The 22,315-nt window shown below is 41.0% G+C and overlaps 1 protein-coding gene across 1 annotated transcript in view; it reads right to left on the bottom strand.

Annotated features, from left to right (window-relative positions):
- The window catches only part of RELN (reelin), a gene marked incomplete at its 5' end in the record, with an annotated part of 273,918 nt that overhangs the window by 56,978 nt on the left and 194,625 nt on the right, over positions 1–22,315 (bottom strand). The window contains 8 exons of the mRNA XM_082280292.1: positions 3,710–3,917; positions 4,813–4,970; positions 7,623–7,858; positions 9,906–10,106; positions 10,471–10,642; positions 13,291–13,496; positions 17,169–17,355; positions 17,978–18,115. Of these exons, the coding sequence (XP_082136418.1) occupies positions 3,710–3,917; positions 4,813–4,970; positions 7,623–7,858; positions 9,906–10,106; positions 10,471–10,642; positions 13,291–13,496; positions 17,169–17,355; positions 17,978–18,115 (1,506 nt within the window). The remainder of the gene's footprint in view (positions 1–3,709; positions 3,918–4,812; positions 4,971–7,622; positions 7,859–9,905; positions 10,107–10,470; positions 10,643–13,290; positions 13,497–17,168; positions 17,356–17,977; positions 18,116–22,315) is intronic.

Genomic DNA, 22,315 nt, shown 5'->3' with positions numbered 1-22,315 from the left:
TCTCATTGCTAAGATAACCCCACAGATAGCTCAAGACTAGTCAGGGTCACAGTACTACACAACATTTAGCCAGGTAAGTTCTATTTGTTTGCTGCAGCTCTGCTGTTGGAGAAGTATTCAGGCAATGAAACTACACAGAAGCCTCAGAGGTGAATAGATTTACAGTCCTGTGATGAAATTCTTTTATTCTTGCCAAGTGTCAAGATCGTTAAAAAGCAAAACCAAAGACTAAGAAACCCTTTTTGCAGAGGGGTGAATCAGCCCATCTGATCTCTAAGTGTCTGACCTATAAAGCTCCCTGGGATGGTTGCACAATCATTAGCAATGGAGCCTGTAAAGCAGATGGGAGCTAGGTCAGCTAACAAGCCAGATGTCACCACTTGGAACAAAAATATATATATATATTCCATGGTTTGTTTCTAGCTGCCAGGTAGGAACTGTGTGCAAATGCTCCCACTGAACAGATAGTCAAGAGTCTCACAGGCCATCAAAATGGGAGGCAGGAGCTCATCAGCAACCAAAATGCATCCATGTATTACATTGTCAGTCAGAAGGATGGAAATACTGCTGGTGAAATTGTGCCTTTGGTGTGTTGGGCCACGCAATACGGAAGGGATGGAGAGACTCCAGGGGATTTCTGAAGTGTAGAGCAAAAAAAAAATCGTCTGGGTGAAATAACTTTGACACTTACAGCTCCCTTAGCTCTACATGACATTCTCCTAATATCTGGGGTGTAGTCAATCATATAAAGGAATAAGGAGGCAATAGGACAAACAAAGCTAAGATTATGATATCACTTAATGTATAAACTAAAATTCGAGTGGTTGTTTATGGTCATTGGCTCCCAGGGACAAGCTTTAGTTCGAAGTGCCCTGAGTGTGACACCTGGGTGTGGCAGTGCCCTGTTGGGCTGCTCCCCTGGGTAGCACCACACACCTCAGGCTGGCAAATCTCAACCCTTTTGGTGTACAGCAAACCAGGGACACCAAGCCCCCATGGACCACATTCTGCTAGGAAGAGAAGGGTGAAAGAGAAAAGAGTCTTTGTACTTCAAAAAAAGAAAAAAAAAATCCGTACATTCCTTACATCAAATTTACATTTTACATTCAAAAAGCTGTAACTGGTGGTAGGGAACATGCATAGGTAGATCTGCAGGAATTCAGAATGAAAATAAAAATTTAGTGTCTTGCAATATTTTTCAAGTTTTCAGTCAGGCTCTTCCATGCATGATTTAACAAAACAAGATCTTAAAAGGTCTGGGAAAACACTATTAACCTGAAAAATAAGCAGCTTAAAAATCTACTGCAGGAGTTTCAGCCTTCCTATTCACAACCCTCAATCCACATATCTGACAGTATGTCTTTCAAGGCCTATTTTCCTGCTGTTTACTCAGTCACCAAAACCTCCCAACCAAAAAACCCTTGCAAAAATAAAAGAGAACTGTGCAGGGGCTAAGATGACCCCTAATAAGATAACTGAATTCTATGCAAGGCATTATTGAATGCAAAAAGTAATACCAAAATGGGAAAAAGTACTTCCCTTTAATCTCCCCTTTCAAGTGACATTAATTTTAGCTCCAATAATGAAAAAAATTTCTAGGCTGAGGAATTATTTTCTTTTTAGCGTATGGGCCTTTCAGTTAACCCTTCACACTCTCACAAACTTAGTGTGCCCTTGCTTCTAGAGAAAAAGACCCAGTTAATGCTATGGATGGCCTCAAACATTTAAGTAGGATGCATCTGTTCAGGGCAAGATGTCTGAGGCTGAATATCTGAGTTATACACGGCCAACCCAGGCTGCCTTACAACTAATGAAAGAAAGAAATATGTGTTTCCAGAAGAAAAAACACTGGCCTTTGCTAGCTGCTATTTCAGGATGAGTTGTGTTGCCCTTTTGAAGCTGTTCTCTCCTCTGAACTCAAAAGCAGCCTGGGGTAATTGCTGTAATCTAAGTCCATGTTCTGGTCAAGCAGCATCTGGTGGCTACTACCTTTGAGCACACACTGAAGAGCGCAAAAAATCCACATTAGTCCCATTTGGGTTTGAGATGACCACTATGTTCAGTCTAGCAAACAGCCCAGGGATGTGGCTTCGAGCTTGAACTGTTCAAGGGAGTTAATCTGCTCACTGTGATGCTTACAAAACAAATAAAGTACTGATTTATTTTGACATAACAATCAGTTCCAGCAGGAGAGCAGGTCACATTGTGAGCATGTGGTCAGAATAGAGATCTTAGTTGCTCTTACGAAGTGTCTCTCTGGCCATTTATGTTTCTGAGGCAGTTTTAAGACACCAGATAACCATATTCTTGTGCAAAAGAGAAGCAGTGGTATATTAAAAATATCAAGAAAGAGCATTGCTCAGAATTTTGAAACTTCTTTTGGCTTTTAAAATGGTTCAAATTTTACAAAAATGGAAAGCTATAAATATGAATATCTGGGATAAAAAGTGGTTTTCAAAGTAATATTAAAACTAAAGGAAATACTTTTCTTTATAAAAATATTTCTCCATGGAAGAAGGAATAATGCAAAAATACTGTTTTGAATGTAGACTTTTAATGAAGTAGTCTAGACTACTTCCAATATAATGCTTCCCAGGATTAATAACACAAGATTTGAAGACAGTGGAATAGAAGTGCTTGCATCTTCCCAGAGTTCCAGGGCAAACATGTACTTGTCCAAAGCATATTTGTCAAACAATTAATTAGTTTAATTAATAACTAATTTACATAATTATGTAACTATGACACATATTTGTCAGACACACAAGGGACAGAATAAAGGCAGGTGGTGCAGTGCTGTGCAGTGCCAGGGAGCAGCTGAGGATGTCCCCAAACCCACAGCCCCCACACTGCCCTACAGAGCCCTGCTTGCCTGAGCTGGAGAGTGATCACAGCAACCAGGCCAGTCTTTGCTGAGTGATTGCATAAATTCAGTAATGGAGCAAATCATGGCATTTCTTACTCTGAGAGCAGTATTTGTCAGGAGAAATATATTTTATTAAGCTAACTGCCAAAATTGTAGGGTGCTCAAGGTTTCAGGTGCCTAATCTCTCATGAGACTGGACGAAGCAGCAGCAAACTCCAAGCTAAACAGTGGTTAGAATTAACAGCCCTTTGTTCATCCTAATTACATTAATCAGCTAGGCAATTTGAGAGAAGAGGATAATTGCTACCAATGGAGCAGGATTCAGTAGCAGCAGGGAGAGAGGTGAAGGCTTGTTAGCCTCTTGGCTACGCAGAAACAATTCCCATTCCATTCCTTAACACTTCTGACAAGTGGAGTGTTTCACAACATCTGGCAAATAAACAACAGCTCCTTGCTATACCATCATCATGCCTCCAATTCAACACAGTCAGGGGAAAAGGAGCTTTTCTCTCCAGCTAAGACTCTCAGGCAGAGTCTTAGGTTTTGTGCATTCTCAAGGCCATGTCTTCTGCCTTAGAATACAATGCAAACTATCTTCTCAGAAGGATAGAGAGTTAATATTTTATGTTATTTTATGCTGCTATTCCACTGTTTCTAACCTAAGTATTCTCTTTCAAAAAAAGGAAATATTACACCAGAATGAACAAAAAAAGTAGAGTTCTCGTACAGGTTATGATTACCAGAAAAAAACATTTCCTGCCTTCTCATATCCACCCTTGCAGCAGGGCAGAACAGAGAACTTGAGTACACAGGCAACTGTAAGCAGCAGAGCTGAGCACTGACCTGATATTTGTGGTGTCCAGGGGAACAGTCCTTGCCTCCCTTTTGCCAGGTCCATTGAAGTACAGGGATTTTCCATCGCTGAGCACACCACAGCCTGTCCCAACCTGACCTCCTGTTATCTTGTACCAGAGAGGGCTTAGCTTCCTCTCAAACCTGTCGAACATCTCACTGTGATTAGGCACGTTAGACACACAGGTTCCATGTGATGCTTCAAGAAAAAAAAAGAGGGAGATCCTTTGGTGAAACTGCTGGACAGAATAAGGGTCAGATACAGTACACTGGCACATGGTTCAGTTGCATCCATATGTGACAAAGCACCAGGATTTTCTAAGAAAATGCCCCGATGACTGGGTTGTACCTTTTTAAAGCCACTTTACAATTCTCTAGCAAGAATAAGCTCTCTTCCTCTGAACTCTAAGATGGCTTATTTCACTAGTTGAAAAATACTCACTCTTTATGTTGATAAGGCACTTTTTTTGCAAGCAGAAAAATATTATCCTTTTATTTAATTTTAGAAAAATGGAACAAAAGGTGTTAGCTTACTGCTTTGTTGGTTGAGGGTTGAAAAGAGTGCAGTGTGCAACTGGTTGTGTCAATCATTTTTCTTTCACAGGGTTTGCATTTTGGGTTTTTTTCTATTTCAGAATAAAAGCCCCTGAAACCACAAGTGAGCAGAATTTTCCACAGAAGGGCCTGTCAGAACATATGTTCCCTCCTGGTCCCGTGCCATCTGATGGCCAGGGGACTCAAAAATGGCAACGATTTTTTTGAAGACGATCCAAAGGCTTTTAAGCAGACTTTTCAGTTTATAATATTTTATTTTGTTTTCTCTTTTATTTCTAGTCCCTTCCCATTCATACAGATGGTGATGTTCAAAGATTGTGGTTGCCAGAAACATCAACGGTGTCCGCTGCCTTCAGCTGCTCTGCTTTGCCTGCGCTGAATTTTATTTAACAAAACAAAAAAGATTCCTGTTGGCAGCCCACGCAATATATGTCATCATGTATTTTTCTAGAATATTGGAGAGGAAAACAAGAGGCCAGATTTACAGCTTTAACTCAGCCAGTGCTTGCTGTAATCCCACCTGAAGAGGGTTGTCTTACCCGTGTAGCCCAGGTCACAGAAGCAGACCCCTGAGATGCAGTCCCCGTGGCCGCTGCAGTAGTTGGGGCAAGGCTCAGAGATGTAGACGCCGTCCAAGCCGAAAGGAGGCACGCTCTTGTGGGAGCTGCTCTCCTGGATCCAGCGGAATCGAGTCTTACTGCAGAGAAAAAACAATGGTATTACTACTCCCAGCTTCAACAGCTACTACTCCTTGCTTAAGATTAAAAGGACCTTTTCCTAAACTAGCCACTTGCAAATAGGATGCCTGTATTTCTGTCATCCTACATTTTGTGTTACATTGCTTCAGGATATTTCTTCCAGACCTTTTGGCTGCATTTTGACTTCCTCTGTTTCTCTGGCCCGTATCCATCAGTGTGATGCAAAGAACAAATACATGGTTTTATCACTAGATGTGACTTTGAAGATGCTTTTTTTACTACTTGGTTCAACCTGAACTGCTAATTAAATGTTAAAATCCCTCAACTCCATTTCTTACAATACTTTTGAAAGCAACTCAGTAGTAGCAGCAGTGCAGAGTTTGTTACAGGATTGCACACTTTTGAGTAAAAGAACTTTAAGCTAGTTGGTTACAAGAAAAAAAGCCACTTTCTAAATGGAATGGCAAAGAACATGTCTTACATGCTGAAACCAGTCTGACCCATCAATCCCAAAGCTAAACATCCTGATAGTGAGGTGGAGATGTGGTAGACCTGGTAAAACACGGATGAAAGAACAAACAAGTGATATTACTAATAACTTATCTAAGGCTGCTGAGCTGACACAGCTCGCCCAGAGACATGATTGACAGTCAATCACTTCCTACTATAAAAGCCTAGCCCAAATTTTAATGGCAGGGTCTTCTGACATACCCTTTCTTGGAGTGGGTGGAGATTCCTCCCTTGGGTGGGGATGCCCCTCAAGGTTAATCCTCAAGGCTGAGCAAGAAATTTGCCCACGATCATTGTATGGGTGAGTAACATCAATCTGTACTTAATAATTGTTTTTGCTAGCTTCAATACAATTACTTTAATACAATTGCTTCAATGTTGCTTCATAGTGCACTACATTATAATAGTTGCTGTAACTCCAACACTGTGTAGCAAATAATTCTGATTAAGATCTTCTTGCCTAATTGTTACCATAATAAATAAAAATATTTCTATAAATAGATCTAGTTTGCCATTTTAATCCTGCAGGACAAAGCTGTGTAGAAATTCAGTTATACCTGTATAATCCTTTGGACCTAAACCATTAACAAAGTCTGGGGCTAAGATTGGATCCAGCTGCACCCAGGCTCCTCTCTGAAAAGGAGTTTAGAAAGCACTGGGATCCTTTCTTGACCTCATGAATCATTGAGAGGGCTTCTTTAGTAAACTTTGTCTGAAGCTCCCACTCTGCCCACAACTGTGACCCACTGGATAGGAGACTTGTTGAAGAAGAAATATTTTGGATATTAATTTCCAGTCTTTAACTTTTAGCTGAATAATTTTACAGGCGCTACAGAGAGGGGAACAGATTTAAAATCTCACTGCCAATATAATGGATTAACTAAGATCCTCCTTGCTACTCTGCCCAAAATGTAATAATCCTTTTGCTTTTTCTTTTTTGCTGTGCACTGGGATTTGGTAGGTAGGTGATCATCGTGCTCATGCTCTGTACCAAATAATGAAATGGGATGCTCTCTGGTTGACCCACGAACCATGATTTCCTAAGCGACCCTCAACAAACTCAGTTCTCAACATGCCAAGACACTCATTGCAGTCACAATACTTACATTTTTAATGTATTAGCATGAGCTTCTTATTCCTGATCACATTACTGAACATAATGCCAAACAGATTGCTGCTATTGATTCTGCCCTGCTTGTTTTGGGTAAATCAAATCAGCTGGTGTCAGATCTGTGCAATTTGGCACCTGCCTTTATTGGCTAATTACTGAAGAAAAGACAAACTTGTTATGGTACACAGTGCTATTTCAAGTCCTTGCGGCAGAGGCACTGGCTCCCCTGATACAAAATAAGCCACACACTCAAATGGGATTGAGGATGTGGAGCCTGTGGCAGGACGATGTGTCAGAAAACCAGAGGCAGCCCTAGAGAAGCTGCCTGGAAAGAAAGAGGCAGGAGGCAGGGGGACATGGCCAGGGGCCTGGTGGGGTGGTTGTGCTGGCAGCATTTGGTGCATCCAGCAAATCAGATTGGGGTGTTTTACTGCTGGAGTAAGACAGAGTAAGGGGAGCGAGAAACTTCAGCCAAAACCAGATAAGATGGAGAAAAGCCTCCTGATTTCAAGGTATATTTGTGTCTTCCACCATCGGATGTTTTCTCATTTGTATCAATCTTATGCTGAGGTTGTGCTTGCAAACTACCATTCTTCCCTCCTTTGCCTCTGGCTGTCACGGCTGCCTTCAGTGACACAGCACATTATGCATCAGCTCAAATACCTTGCTAAGATTTCTTTGCCCAGTGGTAACTGGAATTAATCCTGTTCAAATGGCTTATTTAATTCACGTGACTTATTACTCTCTTGCTGGTGCCTCTGACCTAACTGATATGGATAAAGGCAATGAAGGGATTGATGTCAAATTAAAATTTGCTGGGTTTCTCACTGCTTTGTCATTTAATTATTTATTATAGACCAATCTGACACCTTTAAAATGGAAAATTCTTGCTGCTTTGGGCAGCACAGTATATTTTTCCCAGATCTGCCGTATTTTAACACTGCTTTTATTCTAATGTACCATTCTAGAAGCAGCTATATCAGCTAATCCACGGGTCCCACTGGCATCACTGGTTTACAATGCACAGTACCTGGCTGCAAGTGACCTGGGGATAACAATAGTAATTCTTGTCCAGTCCTCAAAGTCTCCAGTGTGGTACACCGAGGGCTCGCTGAGCTCACGGGAGCTCCCCTCGCAGCCCTTCATGCCTGGGGATGTGGGGTAGCAGCCCTCCTTCACCAGCGACCAGAAGAGCCCAGCATCGTGTGAGTACTGCAGCAGAACGGGGGCAGAGCTGCTGTACTGGTTGGTGCAACCAATGTTCAGCTGCAAAAAAGCAGAGAGTCAGAAATTATATGAAAAACCTGCACTGTTATTAGTATTTATTGGCTGCAAACCACCTTCGATTGTTTGTGTTGGGAGGCTTAATGTTCTGGGCACTTGCACTGAACCCTGCTGGCAGACAGTGACTGATGCTTGGAGTCTGTTTCTTGCATTTATATGACATTTCTCAGTAAATATTCCCACTATCCCTTCAATAAGGTTTATTGCTGAGTTCAGCAGACAAAAAGGTGCAAAGAACTGTCCAAGGGTCCCTGTGCATAGTAAGCCCCAAACAGCAAACACTGTGCAGGCACCTGCATGCCCAGGAGTGGAAAGAGCTGTATCCTCTGGGATCCGTCCCATCTGCAGCCCAGTGTGCCCCAGTGTGCCCAGAGGATCAGCCTGACTCCCAGGTTAGCCCTAACACAGCCTTGTCAGTGGCCTTGCAGGAATGATGCCTGGAAGTTGGCACTGCAGTTTGGGCCCAGAGAATAGAGTAAGATTGGATTAAGTAGAAAAGTACGTATTAAAACATGAAATGAGAATGCAACCAAAATCAACTGCTGATTTGAAATTTCAGTTTCATTTTTCAAGCTATCAGAAAAATATTAGTTTCCACTATTTTATTGTAGAAATTCTACTTGAGCTGTAGAATGTAAAATGTAAAACAAAATCATTCATGTAAAATGAAATAATTCTGACAAATTACTGTCTTTGAGCTTATCAATGCAAAATTATTCCAGTCTGCTATTTAAAATGGAAATTTCACACACTCGCGAAAGCATGCAAATAGGACTAACACATTTATGTGCAGGCTGAAAAGCTTTCCAAAAAAGTAGAAATTCAGTCCTGAAATAATAGACTTTATTAGGAAGAACTCACTGTTCTGTGACACATTCTTATGTTTTGTATAGTTATGTTACATTGTCAAGTGCTTCAGTGATGAAAGGTATATGAAACATTTTTAAGTATTGATTTTTTTTAACCTAGACAATTTTTAATTGCTGTTGATCATCAAACCTAGAGAACGAAGACTTAATTGCTGAAGTACAGGAAGGTGGTTAAGAGGCAAAAAGCATCTTTTCCAGGCTAAATGGTATTTATACATTGAGATATCCTTGGGTTGTAGACAGTTTAAAGTATAAAACTCACAAGGAAATTGTACTGAAGTCCCTCAGTTTGTATAGTACTTTATTAGCATATCTTTTAGTTGAAATTAGATATTTTACAAATCCCAGTATTTCTAATGAACTTTCCTATTTATAGAACTGTGGGAATTATATTTGAAAAGCTGCCTGTAAACATCTGATCTCTTTAATAATTCCACTTGTAAATTATTCAGTGTCTGTATCCACCAATTATGTAAGGACGATGTATTTGTGGGGAGCTCATTAAAATTGCATTGCAACCAACTTCCAGAATTCACCAATGGGATTTCATTATAAACTCAATAAAATTTTGATTAGGGTTCAGAAACAAGAGCTTGTCAAAGCAAATACACTTTCTTTGGAGCCCATATTCTGACGTATTGTCAGACCACTGAAATTTTTGTAAGCTCTTTAAAGAAGAAAATGCTAATTGGAGCCTATATTCATTGACACAACAAAAGTAAATTATATGAAAAACCCACACTGGAGTACAGAGCAGCTTGTAAGTCCTTAAATAGTTTAAAATACAAAAAATGTACCCAAACCACATTGGAGATTTTGTACGCTCAGAGCCCCAGACGGGATAAATCCTTTTTCACTCAACAGTGCAGTAGCACTTCCTAGTGCTGACTTGAGTATAATGACAGTCACTTCAGCCCACTTCTGAAATGTGCTGAAGAACGAAAAGCTCTAAAACTTCTCCAGAGGGGTAAAAATGCTTTCCTGCACCAAGGTTTTGGCTATTCTTCCAGAAAGCAGGATGGCATTTTATGCTGTATGAGTTCATATGCAACGGTTTAATATATCACCTTAGTTTGAACTGTGGCCCCAGTGGCATCTTGCAAGTATTGGCTAGGGCAGTTTTACTGATATTCTTGCACAGATTTATGTTTAAGGAATACCTTGAACTGCAAGACGTATCCAGGCTTCAGAGTTAAATCTCGAGTCACTGCAAACCGGTCTCCATCTGATTTACCGAAGAGCATGGCAGAGGGGGTGGCAGAGCAGAAACTTTCATTTTTGGTCATCCCTTCATTGGCCAGCATTAACCACACACTCATCTGATTCATAGGGTAATCAAATGCTGGCTTTTCATAAAAGTTCTGTTAGAAATGAAAATGAAAGTCAGAGGTATTATCACCTTGCAGTGTGGCTTCAGAATAATTCCCAAAAAGATGAACTTTCAAATTTTGCAATTTTTATTTTCTGTAATTAAAAAAAAATAATTTCCAAAATTTCAGTCTTGACTTTTTGTGGAGACACATCATTACATCCTCTGTCACAAAGATTAGGAGTCTGATGATTCTGTGAAAAGACCCAGGTTATTCCCACACAGAGAGGCAGCTGCAAACACTACAGCTCTTTAAATAGAACCAGTATTTTCAATGAAAATTATATTCAAACAAGTCTCCTAACAGGATAATTCCTGTTCCGTGGGGATGCCCACAGCCTGCTCTTGCTTATTACCTGTGGTAAGGTGGGATTAACAACAGGAATGATGTGCTTCTGCTTCTCTGACAAAATGATGATGTCGTCGATGGCCCACTGATCGTACCCTTCCCCTGAGAACACCGGCTGCCACCAGCGAAACCTGGTGCAAGGTGTCTTGGCTGTGGCCGGCAGCTCCAGATAGACAAACCTGAGAAAGAGAAATTGAGCAGAACTTCAGAGAACACAGTCTGTAGAGAAAGGTATCACTCAACAGGGAAAAGAGGCAGGAAAGCCAGCATCTATCTTACATGTACAAGTCCTCAGTAATTTGCGTGTCCAGAGAAGGGCAGCAGAGCTGGGGAAGGGTGTAAGAGAGTAACTCATATGAGGTGCAGTTGAGGAAATTGGGGGTTGTTTAGTCTGGAGAAAAGGAGGCTCAGCGGAGACCTTACTGCTCTCTACAACTGCCTGAAATGAGGTTGTAGTAAGACGGGGATCAGCCTCTTCTCCCAGGCAACCAGCGACATGAGTACATTGCCTCAAACTCTGCCAGGGGAGGTTCGGGTTGGACAACAGGCAGAATTTCTCTACTGAAAGGGTGGTTGGGCCTTGGGGCTTCCCATGCTGCCCAGGGAGCTGGAGGAGTCACTATCCCTGGAAGTGTTCAAAAAACAACTGGATATGGCAGTTAGTGCTGTAATTTAGTTGATATGGTGATGTTGGGTCAAAGGTTGTATTTCATGACCTTGGAGGTCTTTTCTTAATGATTATGTGATTCTGTTATTCTATTTTTCCATATATCTAGATTATACACTACATATTAAGAAGCCTTCTTCATCCTTCTTGTCTGTGGAGAATGTAAACTCTTTAAGACAATGTCTAGTTTTTATGTTCTATTACTTATATTGCCAAGCACAATAAGGAACTGATTTGAGCTCTCTAGCTTTGAATTAAACTGTTCAGCTGATCCATGTTCAGCAAGTCTTAATGTTTCTCTGATGCCAGGAAGTAATAGTGACATATGCTAGCAAAATTAATTTCTTATTCTCTTCTGGTGATTGGTCCTATTTGCAGACAAAAGCATCCTTCTAGTACAAAGCAATAGATTATGTAGCAGTTTTCTTTGGGTAAAAATATTTCAGCCCTCCTATACAGATCTTTGTAAAAGAACTTCAGGTCTCCTCAGTTTGCTTTATGTTCAATTTAAAAAACACCTTACAAAAATGATGTTAAATAAACGTTCAAGTTTCAAGCCTAATCATACTTATGTCAAAAAGTATAAGAATTAGTTACTTGCCCAGTCCTATTTCAGACATGTTACATATACGCATTTATACATACAATCCTTTTGTAACTCTTTCTTTATATCATACGTTTTTTTGTACCATGGACTCTGCTTCACTTGCCAGTTAGGCATAGAAAGGAGAAGGAATTGTTCTTTTCCATAGAATTCCTAGATTTATAACTGAAGAATAAGGAATTGGAAAATAAGATCTGGACCACATTTGAAGTAATAGAAAAATAAATCTGCATATCTATGTTCAGTAAGGACCATCAGTCTTTGTTGCTCAGGAGGGCAAATGTTTTCTCTAAAAATGTATTGTATAGTCCAGTGATGAAGCTTTCACTATTTAGCTTCTTTGTTGGGTGTGTCCTGTAATTTTTACCAAGTAGAGACTAAAGCACTCACCTAGTAGTTGAGGGAAAGGGGGTACCTGTAGTTTGTCTGGATTTTAGTAAGGCTTTTGATACACAGCATCTTTACGGACAAGTTGTCCACCTGTGGGATGAGCGAGTTCACAATGTGCTGGGTGAAGGCCTGGCTGAAGGGCAGAATCCAAAGGGTTGTAGTGAATGGGGCCACATCTGCCTGGTGACTGGTCACCAGCAGTGTTCCTCTGGTTCAATCCTAGGGCAGTCCTGTTCAAGGTACCCATCAATAATCTGGATGCAGGAGTTGAGTCCACCCTTTTGCTGATGATACAAACTGGGAGGTGCTTTGACTCTCTTGAGGATCAAGAGTTCTTGTAGAGGAATCTTGACAGATTGGAGCATGGGGATTGATTCATGAGATAAAATTTAACAAGTGGAAATGTTGATGCTGCACCTAGGATGGAGTAACGCTGAGCACAGTTGCAGATCCCTTCCACCTGAAATAATTCTGTTCTATTCTATTCTATTCTATTCTATTCAAAATTCAAGAGTTTTATACTTCCAAGTGCCTAGATTACCTCTAGAAAAGAACAGCCTGCCAAGTTACAGAAGTCCTTCTGAAATCATTGTTCATTGTAATGCAAAATGACAAGATGAGAAGACAAAATAATTTGTATGTTGAAAGACATGGACTACAAGTAATAGAAATCATGTTAGCACCTCTGCAGACAAATAAAATTTAAATTTTCACTGACAAGGTATCTGACAGCATATTTGAATGGTTGAACATGATTTCTTCTCCTCCTTAAATATTTATTTAAAGGAGCTTTTGCTTCATATGACATTAATACATGTTCATTAGATCTGAAACCAGAGTCAGAGGAAATGGAAGATTTCTACACCTCTTTTGGGTAAGTTCTGTATATGCTTGCTATTTTTTTGCAGATATTAGCATTTTAGTCATGTTTCACATAGGAGGTGATAAGGAATTTTATATTTTACTTCAGATTTTAAGGCCCACTTTCATTATATTTTTCATTCCTAGTGACAGGAGTTTACTATGCCAGCCAGAAAAAGTTTCTATATAATGATGACTTTTAAGCATTATAACTTTAAATTACTATTCATGATTTCATAAGTTGAGAAATAGATTTTTTTAAAGCTGATGCCATATGTATTAATTATTTTAGACCAAAATTCTACCTGGATTTGCTGAAGTCAGAGAAATACATTTCTGCTAGTAGTTGCCAGTTGATCCCGCCGTTATTGCTGTACTGCAGCAGCACACCTTCTTCTCTGCTGTCAGGTTTGTTGCATGAAGAAGTCTCTCCTCCAATCTGGATGTAAAACTGTACAAAATCCACCCACGTTGTGTCCAAATCCCAGCTTACCAACTGTCTTTTTCCAGCCTACAATACAAAGAACAGAGGGACAATAATAATTTTAATTATGACACCTTCACAAAGAATAGGCATATTTAAAGTCTGTCACAGATGAATATTGCACACAAAACTACACAACATTGACTTTTGTATCAACCTCACTTTTTTGGTCTTTCAATTATTCTGCTTGGCCATCCTTTACATCACCCTGATTTGTCCCACAAGAATTTTTATTATTAGATTTCAACACACAATGCAACTTCACTTTCCCAAGCACAATTTCCACATAACTATTTCATCTCATTCCTTCAAGGTCCCAAGTACTTTCAGAAGACAAAGAGCAGGTGCTGGATATCCTGGATCAACCAGGGATAAATTTTTAAGTATTCAGCTTTTTATTGATAGTGCATAGAGCAGTAAAAGGCCATTTCTCTAGTCTTACTTCCCTGGTCAAATCTTGCACTGTACGATGTTACCTAATCACCTCAAATCAGCTCCTGCAATACCTTGCTTGAAGCCTATCTCCCACACAGGAACCGGGGAGTGGAATTTTCAGCTGGATAAGATTTTTTCCTACACAAAACTATACTCTTTTCCTAGTAAGCATTGTAAATCAGGAGTCTCTCAACTAAAACCTGTGGATTTGGTTTCAAGTTTACCTAGGCATAGCTGAGAGAAACAAATAGACTTGTAAGATTTAGTAAACAGCTTTTCCAATAATGTTTTTGAGTTTAGCAGGTCAATGTGGTCGCTCTGTGTGTGTTGGCAAAGGAAGACAGAGCATATTCATCTAGAAAAAAGGTTTAAGAGCCTTTTATTGTAACCAAAATTATCCCATACCCATCTTCCCTTTGTGCCCTGGTGCTTAAGGCTGAACTTGTGGACTTGCACATCAACAAGCCTACAAGATGCTGATATGGGCTATGAAGCTGCCTGTGACAAGGCAGGACACAGGACGAGAGCAGTGTTTCCAGAGAGGTGACCTACATGCCCTGTATCTGGCACAACCCTGCCCCAGCACAGCATCGTGCTGCCACAAGGTTTTATAGGTAGGGCAAAGCCATTTGTGTACAGCTGGGGAGAGGATGCAGGGATCATATTTCTGCATTTATTAATGTAGCTGGAATCTAGCACCACCCCCCAAAATGGAGCAGGACTGTCATCATGCCTACTGTTTCTAATTCCCTTAAATAACCATGTGTTTCTGTCCATCTCCAAGCATAAAAAAGTATAAAAAAGGGAAACCAGGGCTAAGTTATGACTCGTATAATTTAAGTAATGTTTATGTTCTTCTCTCTCACTTGTACGTTTATGATCCTTATGACAAATTTAAAAAAAAACTTGAGATAGGCAAAATGATGTGATCTAGCCAGACACAAGTAACAAGATTTATGAGCTGAGATTGAAAATATCATCTGTGATTTTTAATAAGGTGATAGATCAATTTAAATCCCATTCCACTCATCACCTCTTTCTACTTTCTACACAGTTGGGGGTAAACCCAGCATAGATAAATGTCTATTGCTTTCTTTCTTAGAACATTTTGCTTTGCTGGTATAACAGCCTGGGTCCTGAGCTCATTTGTAGACCCTACCAAATAGGCCACCTCACACCGTGAGACTGATTTCTGGAAGCTGAATACATGGGGGTCTGAAGCTTGGTCGGTAAAACCTGTGAAGAATCCTTTGACTCACAAAAAGCTCATACAGGATACAGCCATACTGTTTCAGTCTTAAATTGTGCCTGTTGTTGTTGTTTGTTTATTTGGTTGTTTATTCCCAGCTGAGACTGGAATTCCCTCCTGCATGGTGCCCTGAGAGTGAGATAAGTCAGCCTTGGATGCAGCCCTGAGCTTCCTGGCGCAGCCCCATGTGGCTAATGCTGGCCAAGGTGACGCTGATAATCTCTGGGTAGTTTGCTTTCACAGCTTCATTTGGAGACCCACTGGAATTTGAAATTATCACCATCAAATCAAGTCAGTAATGGGTAATAAGGATGCAAACACCCTTGCTGTCCCATGGGCAGGTGTGTCCTGGCTGGCTGGGGGTACCCAACATAATGACCTGCAGTGGGCCAAGCTCTGGCTCTAAAACCATTAAAGGTGGGTTTTCCATATCTACACCCCACAGCAGCTCTGCCTGCCAAAGGGGTAGAACAGAACCAGGTTAATTGAGAAAGGGCATGAGTGACATAAAGCCTCAGAGGAATTGCAGGGACTAATTGAAAGAGCTCTGAATTGTGAACACACCTGCAATTGATTAAAATGAGTTGTAAAACAAAAGATAGAGGGTTGTCAGAACAAAGCCAACATTAATTCTGGCAGCAGTAATTGATTATGGCAGCAAACATTAGACATTCAAATAAAAAGTGTCTGTTTGAGCAAATGAAAAGAAATGTGAATATGAGCTCCCCAAAACAATACAGAACTGTTTGGCAATTATAAAAATATTTTTTTATTACCTACAAACATTAGGCGCCTTGAGAAAGATCTAAACGAAATTAAATAAACCACCTTCTGTTGACAGCACACAGACTGCTGCTACTCAAGAAATGAGTGATAACCTAACACTTAGAGATCAATAGAAAGAAGCCAAGAATTTCTAAATGAGTTTTTCACTCCTCCTTAGCAGGAATCAGAAGAAAGATCATAGCAGGTTAATTCTAATTTAGCAAACTACTTTTGAGAAACTTGGCATAAGGAACCAAGCCAGAAGGAAAAACATCTAACAGGGAAGACAATTATATAAAAAAATTCCAATTATCACAATTAGCTAGTTATACTGATTGGTCTGTTATGAAATTTTTAGTGCAGAGCTCTATTTCCAGGGGAGCTGGATGTGAGACTATGTAGGAATGCTGAAAATTATTTCATGGGTTAGATTTTTGTAATGAGGTAAACAACGCACAATTACACAGCGTTGCATATTGGGTTATTCTTCTGGGACTAATCTGGCTCTCATGACAGCAGTGGCAGTTTGATCAAACCTTTAAAAGAGAAGCACATAGCTGCATTTATACTCTTCCTTTCAATTAAGAACAAAACAAATCTTAGGACTAGGCGTGAGGAGCAACAATACAAAAATAAATCTATGATTACAATGCATAATCTTACGTCTGGTCATAAAGATCTCTTTTTATTTTAGCTATAATTGCTACTAATTATCAGAATTCCCTATATCTCTTTCCCATTCTATTATTTTTTGTCTGCAAAGTATGCAAGTCATACAAAAGAATATTCTCCTTCAGGTGAACCATTTTCTAACAGCCTGAAAGGATGTTTTTTTTCACTAGTTTTGTTCCTGTGACCTCAAATTAAGCTTCTTGCCCCCTGGAAAGCCAACCTTTCCCCATCTCTTACCCAGGACAGTACAGAAGAAACAAATGGGAGCTGCTGGATGATGAGAACCGAGTCTTAAAAAAGAAAATGTACAAGTAAGACATTGTGAATGTACACACTTCCCAGCACTCTGGCAATTTACTGCCTTTCACTACAGCTGCTGTTTCTTGAATACAGAGTGCACGTGTCTTTCCCTACCTCTTTTGATTGCTTTGTTCTTTACCTGCAGAGCACAGCTGTGCTGTTTAATGCACTTCTAATATTGTGTGCAGCTTACTGCCACCTCCCTTTTCTTTGCCACATTATGCTCCACAGAAACCTACAGTATGTGCCTTTATCAGTCTCCCAGCCCTCTTTAGTACCTTATTGAAGTAGAGTGAGGAGCCAGATGAGATGACCCCACAGCCTTCCTCAGGCTTGACGATCTCTCCCCCAATAATTTCCTGCCACTCTGTCTTCAGGGTATCTGGGTTTTCAAAATCAGACATGATGGTTGAAGAAAGGGGATTTTCAGGATGACATTCAGTACCCCGAAACCCTGAATCACACCTAGAAGGAAGTGTAAACACAACACTGACAATTAGTTAAGGTGGTGCACTGACACTATAAAATTCAATGTGAAATAACAAATCATTCTGGGATTGCAGTTTTGTATCATGGAAACAAGCCAGAATAACTGGAAAATGGGAAAACCCTGTATCCTTTTTCTAAAAAAAAATCCTGTGGTGTCCAGAAAGTTTGAATCTGGCAGAGAGTAGCAGTCTGTGCCCTCAGTGTAGCACCCATTCTGACAGTGGCTGCCAAACTGTCAGAATGGCAGTGCTGAGCTGGTCCCTGGCATCCTTCTGACCCAGTGAAGCAGCTCTGGCCCTGAGCTGGGGTCCTTGTGCCAAGGGCCGGAGGGGCCACCAGGACACTTTCAGCAGGGCAGCCCTGTACGACTGAAAGTTCTTCCAGTGCTTGGACCTGACAAGGATACAGGTTCTTGGACACATTGGTGTGGAGCAACTGGCTGCTAATGCTGCCTGAATGGTCAACCCCTTGTAGAGCTTTCATTTTTTAATGTTTAATCTAAAAATAAGAACAACAGCCAAGAAAAGGAAAGTATGGAAAATAGTAGGGTACCTAAAGTATCAGAAGACCATTGTTCATACCTGCAAATGCTTCATACCTGCAAACACCGTGGTCACACCAGCCATGCCCGCTGCACATGTTGGGACACTGCTGGCCAATGTAGATGTTGTCCAAGGCCCACTCATCCTGGGCTGTGTAGTAGCACTGACTCCAGCGGAAACGTGTGGCACTGGACCTTAAAACCAATAACAGCGTATTAATTCTCCATTCTTTACAGAACGGTGGGAAAAGAGATAAAATGTAACTAAAACAATGAAGTTTGTATCACAATCACCGCCCAGGCTGCAAAGGCTGACATAACCAAAGACAGATTTTTGCAAATTAACTTCCTAGATTATGCCACTTGCTGCACAGGGCTATATAAAGGACTTTTCAGTGATTGATGACATTTCTGAGGAAAAGCATGTTGCAGAGATGTTGCAGGAATTTTGAACATTATTTTAAGGTAAGCCTCGCTATGAATATTACTGGATTTTTATTGAGTGATGGTTGCAAAATTGGAAAGGTGTATCTAGGGCATGACTTTGTTTTCTATATTTTTGGTCACAGTTAACAGGTTGTAAACCATGTAAACAGGTTTCTCCCGATCTTTATTGTTTAAAAAATTATTAAAGTTCTTGAGCGTAAGTGAATACCGACTATTTCCATTCAACAACAGTTGACTGTTTTTTCTTGGATACAAAAATTTCTTTTTGTCAGGATGATTCTAAACTAGATTTTGCTCACATATCACTGGTGACATTGAGATCACAAGTTTTTGACAAAGATCCCGTGTCATAGCACCTATTTTTTTCTGCACTGTAAATAGCTTGCTCTTGCCCAACAACTCAAAATCTGTAACACCCAAGGTTTGTGGTGGGGAATCATCAAATTAAACTTCTTGCCTAACTAAGCTCTGGATAGTTGTAATATTCTTCAAGCACAAAACCTTGCTTTAGCTTCTCCTTTCTAAATAGTTTATCTTCAACAGCTTGTTTTTCTTTACAATAGTGAAGTCAGCTAACATTATCCATTAAAAAATGCTTACTGTTGGCCCTTTAGGAGATTGTCCAATGCAACATTGACATTTTCCATGGGAATGACTCCTGCTAGCCAAACCCAGCCTGACACCCATCGCCCTAAAAACCAAGGCTGGAGAAGAAAGTGAATCACGAGAAAAGCAATTTTTGTCATCATCAAGCCTTTTCAAGCTGCCCTGCCAAACTGTGCACATCCAGCAGGCTACCAACATTGGCTGGTGGCCACTCCCAGATGGGGGACACAGAGACTCTCCACTCCGCTCATGTCAGAATGAGATTAAGAAAAATTTAATGCATGTGAAGTGAAACAGAGATGGGAAATTGTTCATCATGATGGAGTAAAAGGGGCTGCTGGCTGCATGATGGGTCTGGGTAAAAAGGGGTGGTGGTGGGAATGTGGGCACTGAGGCTGAATTGCACTGTTGTGGAGGGTTAGGACAGGGAAAGCAAGGTTGACTGAGGAGAATTAAAAATCCAATTTTAAAATGGGACAGGCCTGTGTCTGGCCAAGGGCTGGTTGGGGGAGCTGAGGATGAGAAGCAGGCAGTTCCTATTAGAAGCTTCTTTTCTAGCCTGTTTCTGAGCCATATGGTTATTTTATGAGGCACAGGATATACTGCTGTTATTCTGCTTCAAGTTACAAAGCCCTTTCCCCACCTCCAATAATTTATGTAGAATAAGACTTACTAAAATGAATATTGTAAAGGTGGCTGAGCCACCTGGTCGCATGTATGGAAGTGAAAAAATGAACAGAGCAGGCCTGTGCAGCTGAAGTGGACAGAGTGGCAGAGCAATTAGCCACTCTGGCACATATAAGAAGTTTGGTGCATGTGTGGATAAATTTTTAAAACACCAGTTTTGAATTTCTTTAAAAAACAAGTGAAGCTGCCCAAGGGCTTGATTTTTAATTGAAATGACCCTTGTTGCCTGCTTTAAGTATCTGTTTGATATTGCAAATACTGTAAGCATTTTTACAGCACTCAGAGTTAATCTGCAGGGGCAAATCTGCTGATTAAATACTCCCTCAGGATATAATGTATTGATGGGTTACATTACAAGAGCTATGAATTATCCATTAAAAGGGTACAATGCCAGTAATCAGCACACGAAGGACTTCCTAAGCTTGTGTAGGCATAATGGGCAGTCAATATTGACTGCAATTATTTACTGTTTATTTTTGGAGTGCTCTGAAGTCAGCACATCACTTTGGTGCTGAGGTTCATGTTTACATCAATGGCACCACAGAGAACCCTGACAGAGGCTGTAGGCTCTGGAAAGAACAGTAATGACTGGTGTTAACTCTAATGTGTGCTGAGGAAAACAACAATACTGAAACCAAATAATGGTGTTAGAGCAGGCAAACACACCCCCTGTGAACTCCCAGCACAGTAAAATTGTGTCATGTTATTTTCCCAGGTAACAGGAGGGAGAGCATTGTATTCGGGCATCTGTTTTGCATCAGGGACAGAGTATGGGTGGAGGTGGGGTGTGAGACCCTGCAGCCCAGGGGTATTTACAGCAAACTGGGGGAGATTTACAGTGATACAGAGGCAATTTCACCGTGCCACGGAAGTCTCATGGTGCCCAACAAGCAGTGGTGCCCCCTAGAAAGAGCTTGGTGTGGCATTGATGGCATTGCCTCGGCCACTCACTGGCTGCTGACAGGCGCAAATGACCCTGAAGGGCGGCTGTGCAGGAGCATCAGGGCTGGTTCTGGGGCACAAGGCTCACACTGACCTACACAAACAGTGGGGAGAGCCAAGCCCTGTGCAGTGACAGAGAACACCTGTGCCCAGGGCAGCAAAACACCTGAAGCCCCAGCTGAGAAGATCCCTGTGCAGCTCCTCTTTGGGGCTGCTCCCAGGGCTGGGCGTGCACGGCAGGCATGGAGCTGACACCAGGGCTGATGGCCCTTACTGGGGCTCATGCGGGTTTCACCTGACCAAAATGTTTCCCTGGAGAGTCTCATCATCCCATTCCTGCTGCAGGGGACTGCCACCCTGCCAGGTGCAGAGTTCCATCTGCCTCCTCCAGTTCCAGATGTTGGCTGCACGTCAAGCTAAGGGATGCACTCAGCTCCACTTGTTACCTAGAAGTTCTCAGATGAATGCAGTCATTCCAGGAGGTTTATTTATCTCATTTGAGGGGAGGGGAGGAAGGGAGGAGGCTCATTACAGCCTGGAGATGAACATGTGGCCCAAATGGAGGTGTGTGCAGCAGCTGGAGGCTGGGGATAGTCCCCAGGGAGCCACATCCCAGAGGGGAGGAGTTATTTTTATCTCCAGACAGACAGCTCTCGCCTGGGGACAGCTTTGCCACCATGGGAATCCCGTGGCCCCAAGCTGCAAGGGACAAGGGGCTGCCCTCGCCTTCCCACCCAGCCTGCTTCCAGGGGTCCTACGGGAAGCGATGCCACCATCACATGGCTGTGGGCAGGGAAAACTCTATGGATTCAGATTCCTCCCTGGGTGAGGGATAATGTGTGTTAGGCTGAATTGACAATTACAAAAGCAATGCTGCTGAAAAGCCAGTCCTGCTTGCTGTTTTTGAAAGCTTTCCAAGGCTGCTCTGCACCTCAAGGTAACAATATCTTAAGAGGATTATGCTGTTAAAAATGGTAATCAACCATTTAAAAAAGCCATGTTAATTAAGAAAAGAGAATAAGGAGATGAGCGTCAGCTGCATTCTCAGTGATAAAACATTGGTTTTCTGGACAGTCACCATTTGGACACCTATTGAAATGGGAAGTGCAGCACTGAGGAGCTATGAAAGCATTTCTTACAAGCAAAATAAACTTCCCTAGTTCCTCATAGTTTCTCCTTTTTATTTTAATGCTACTGGGAGGCAATCTAGCTTTCTAATGACATTATATCTAAGTCAGGTTGATGTCAAATAAAAGTCATTGTTGTGTGACATTTTACAGAAGCACAAGGAAATCGTGTCCCAGAAGTACTGCAAGTGAAATGATGTTCTGTTATAAAATTTTTCAGACATGTGAGTTAAAATAAAATCATTGCCTTCCCTCCTGATATTAAAAGCCTTAATGATCTAATGCAAATTTGTGGCTGATAAAATTATATTTGCTACCTTCTGAGTTACCATAATTACATTTACCCAATTATCCTGAAGCTCTCATTCAGTCATTAGGTGTTGATTTGTTTATGAAGTCAGCAACTGACAGCTGCTTGTATCTCATTAAAGCCTGTTCATATGTAAATTCCTTGCATAAAACTGAAATTAATTTTCATCAGTGTTAGAAATGTTCAGTTCAAGTACAATACAATTTCAGCGAGCAGGTGCTTACATTTCATTTCTTCAATATAAGTCTCATTCTTGCAGCAGATTTTCTAGCATCC

Source organism: Coloeus monedula (genome assembly GCF_965178545.1).
Source record: "Coloeus monedula genome assembly, chromosome: 4".
Lineage (NCBI taxonomy): Eukaryota > Metazoa > Chordata > Aves > Passeriformes > Corvidae > Coloeus > Coloeus monedula.
This window is presented reverse-complemented; position numbering and strand designations above follow the sequence as displayed.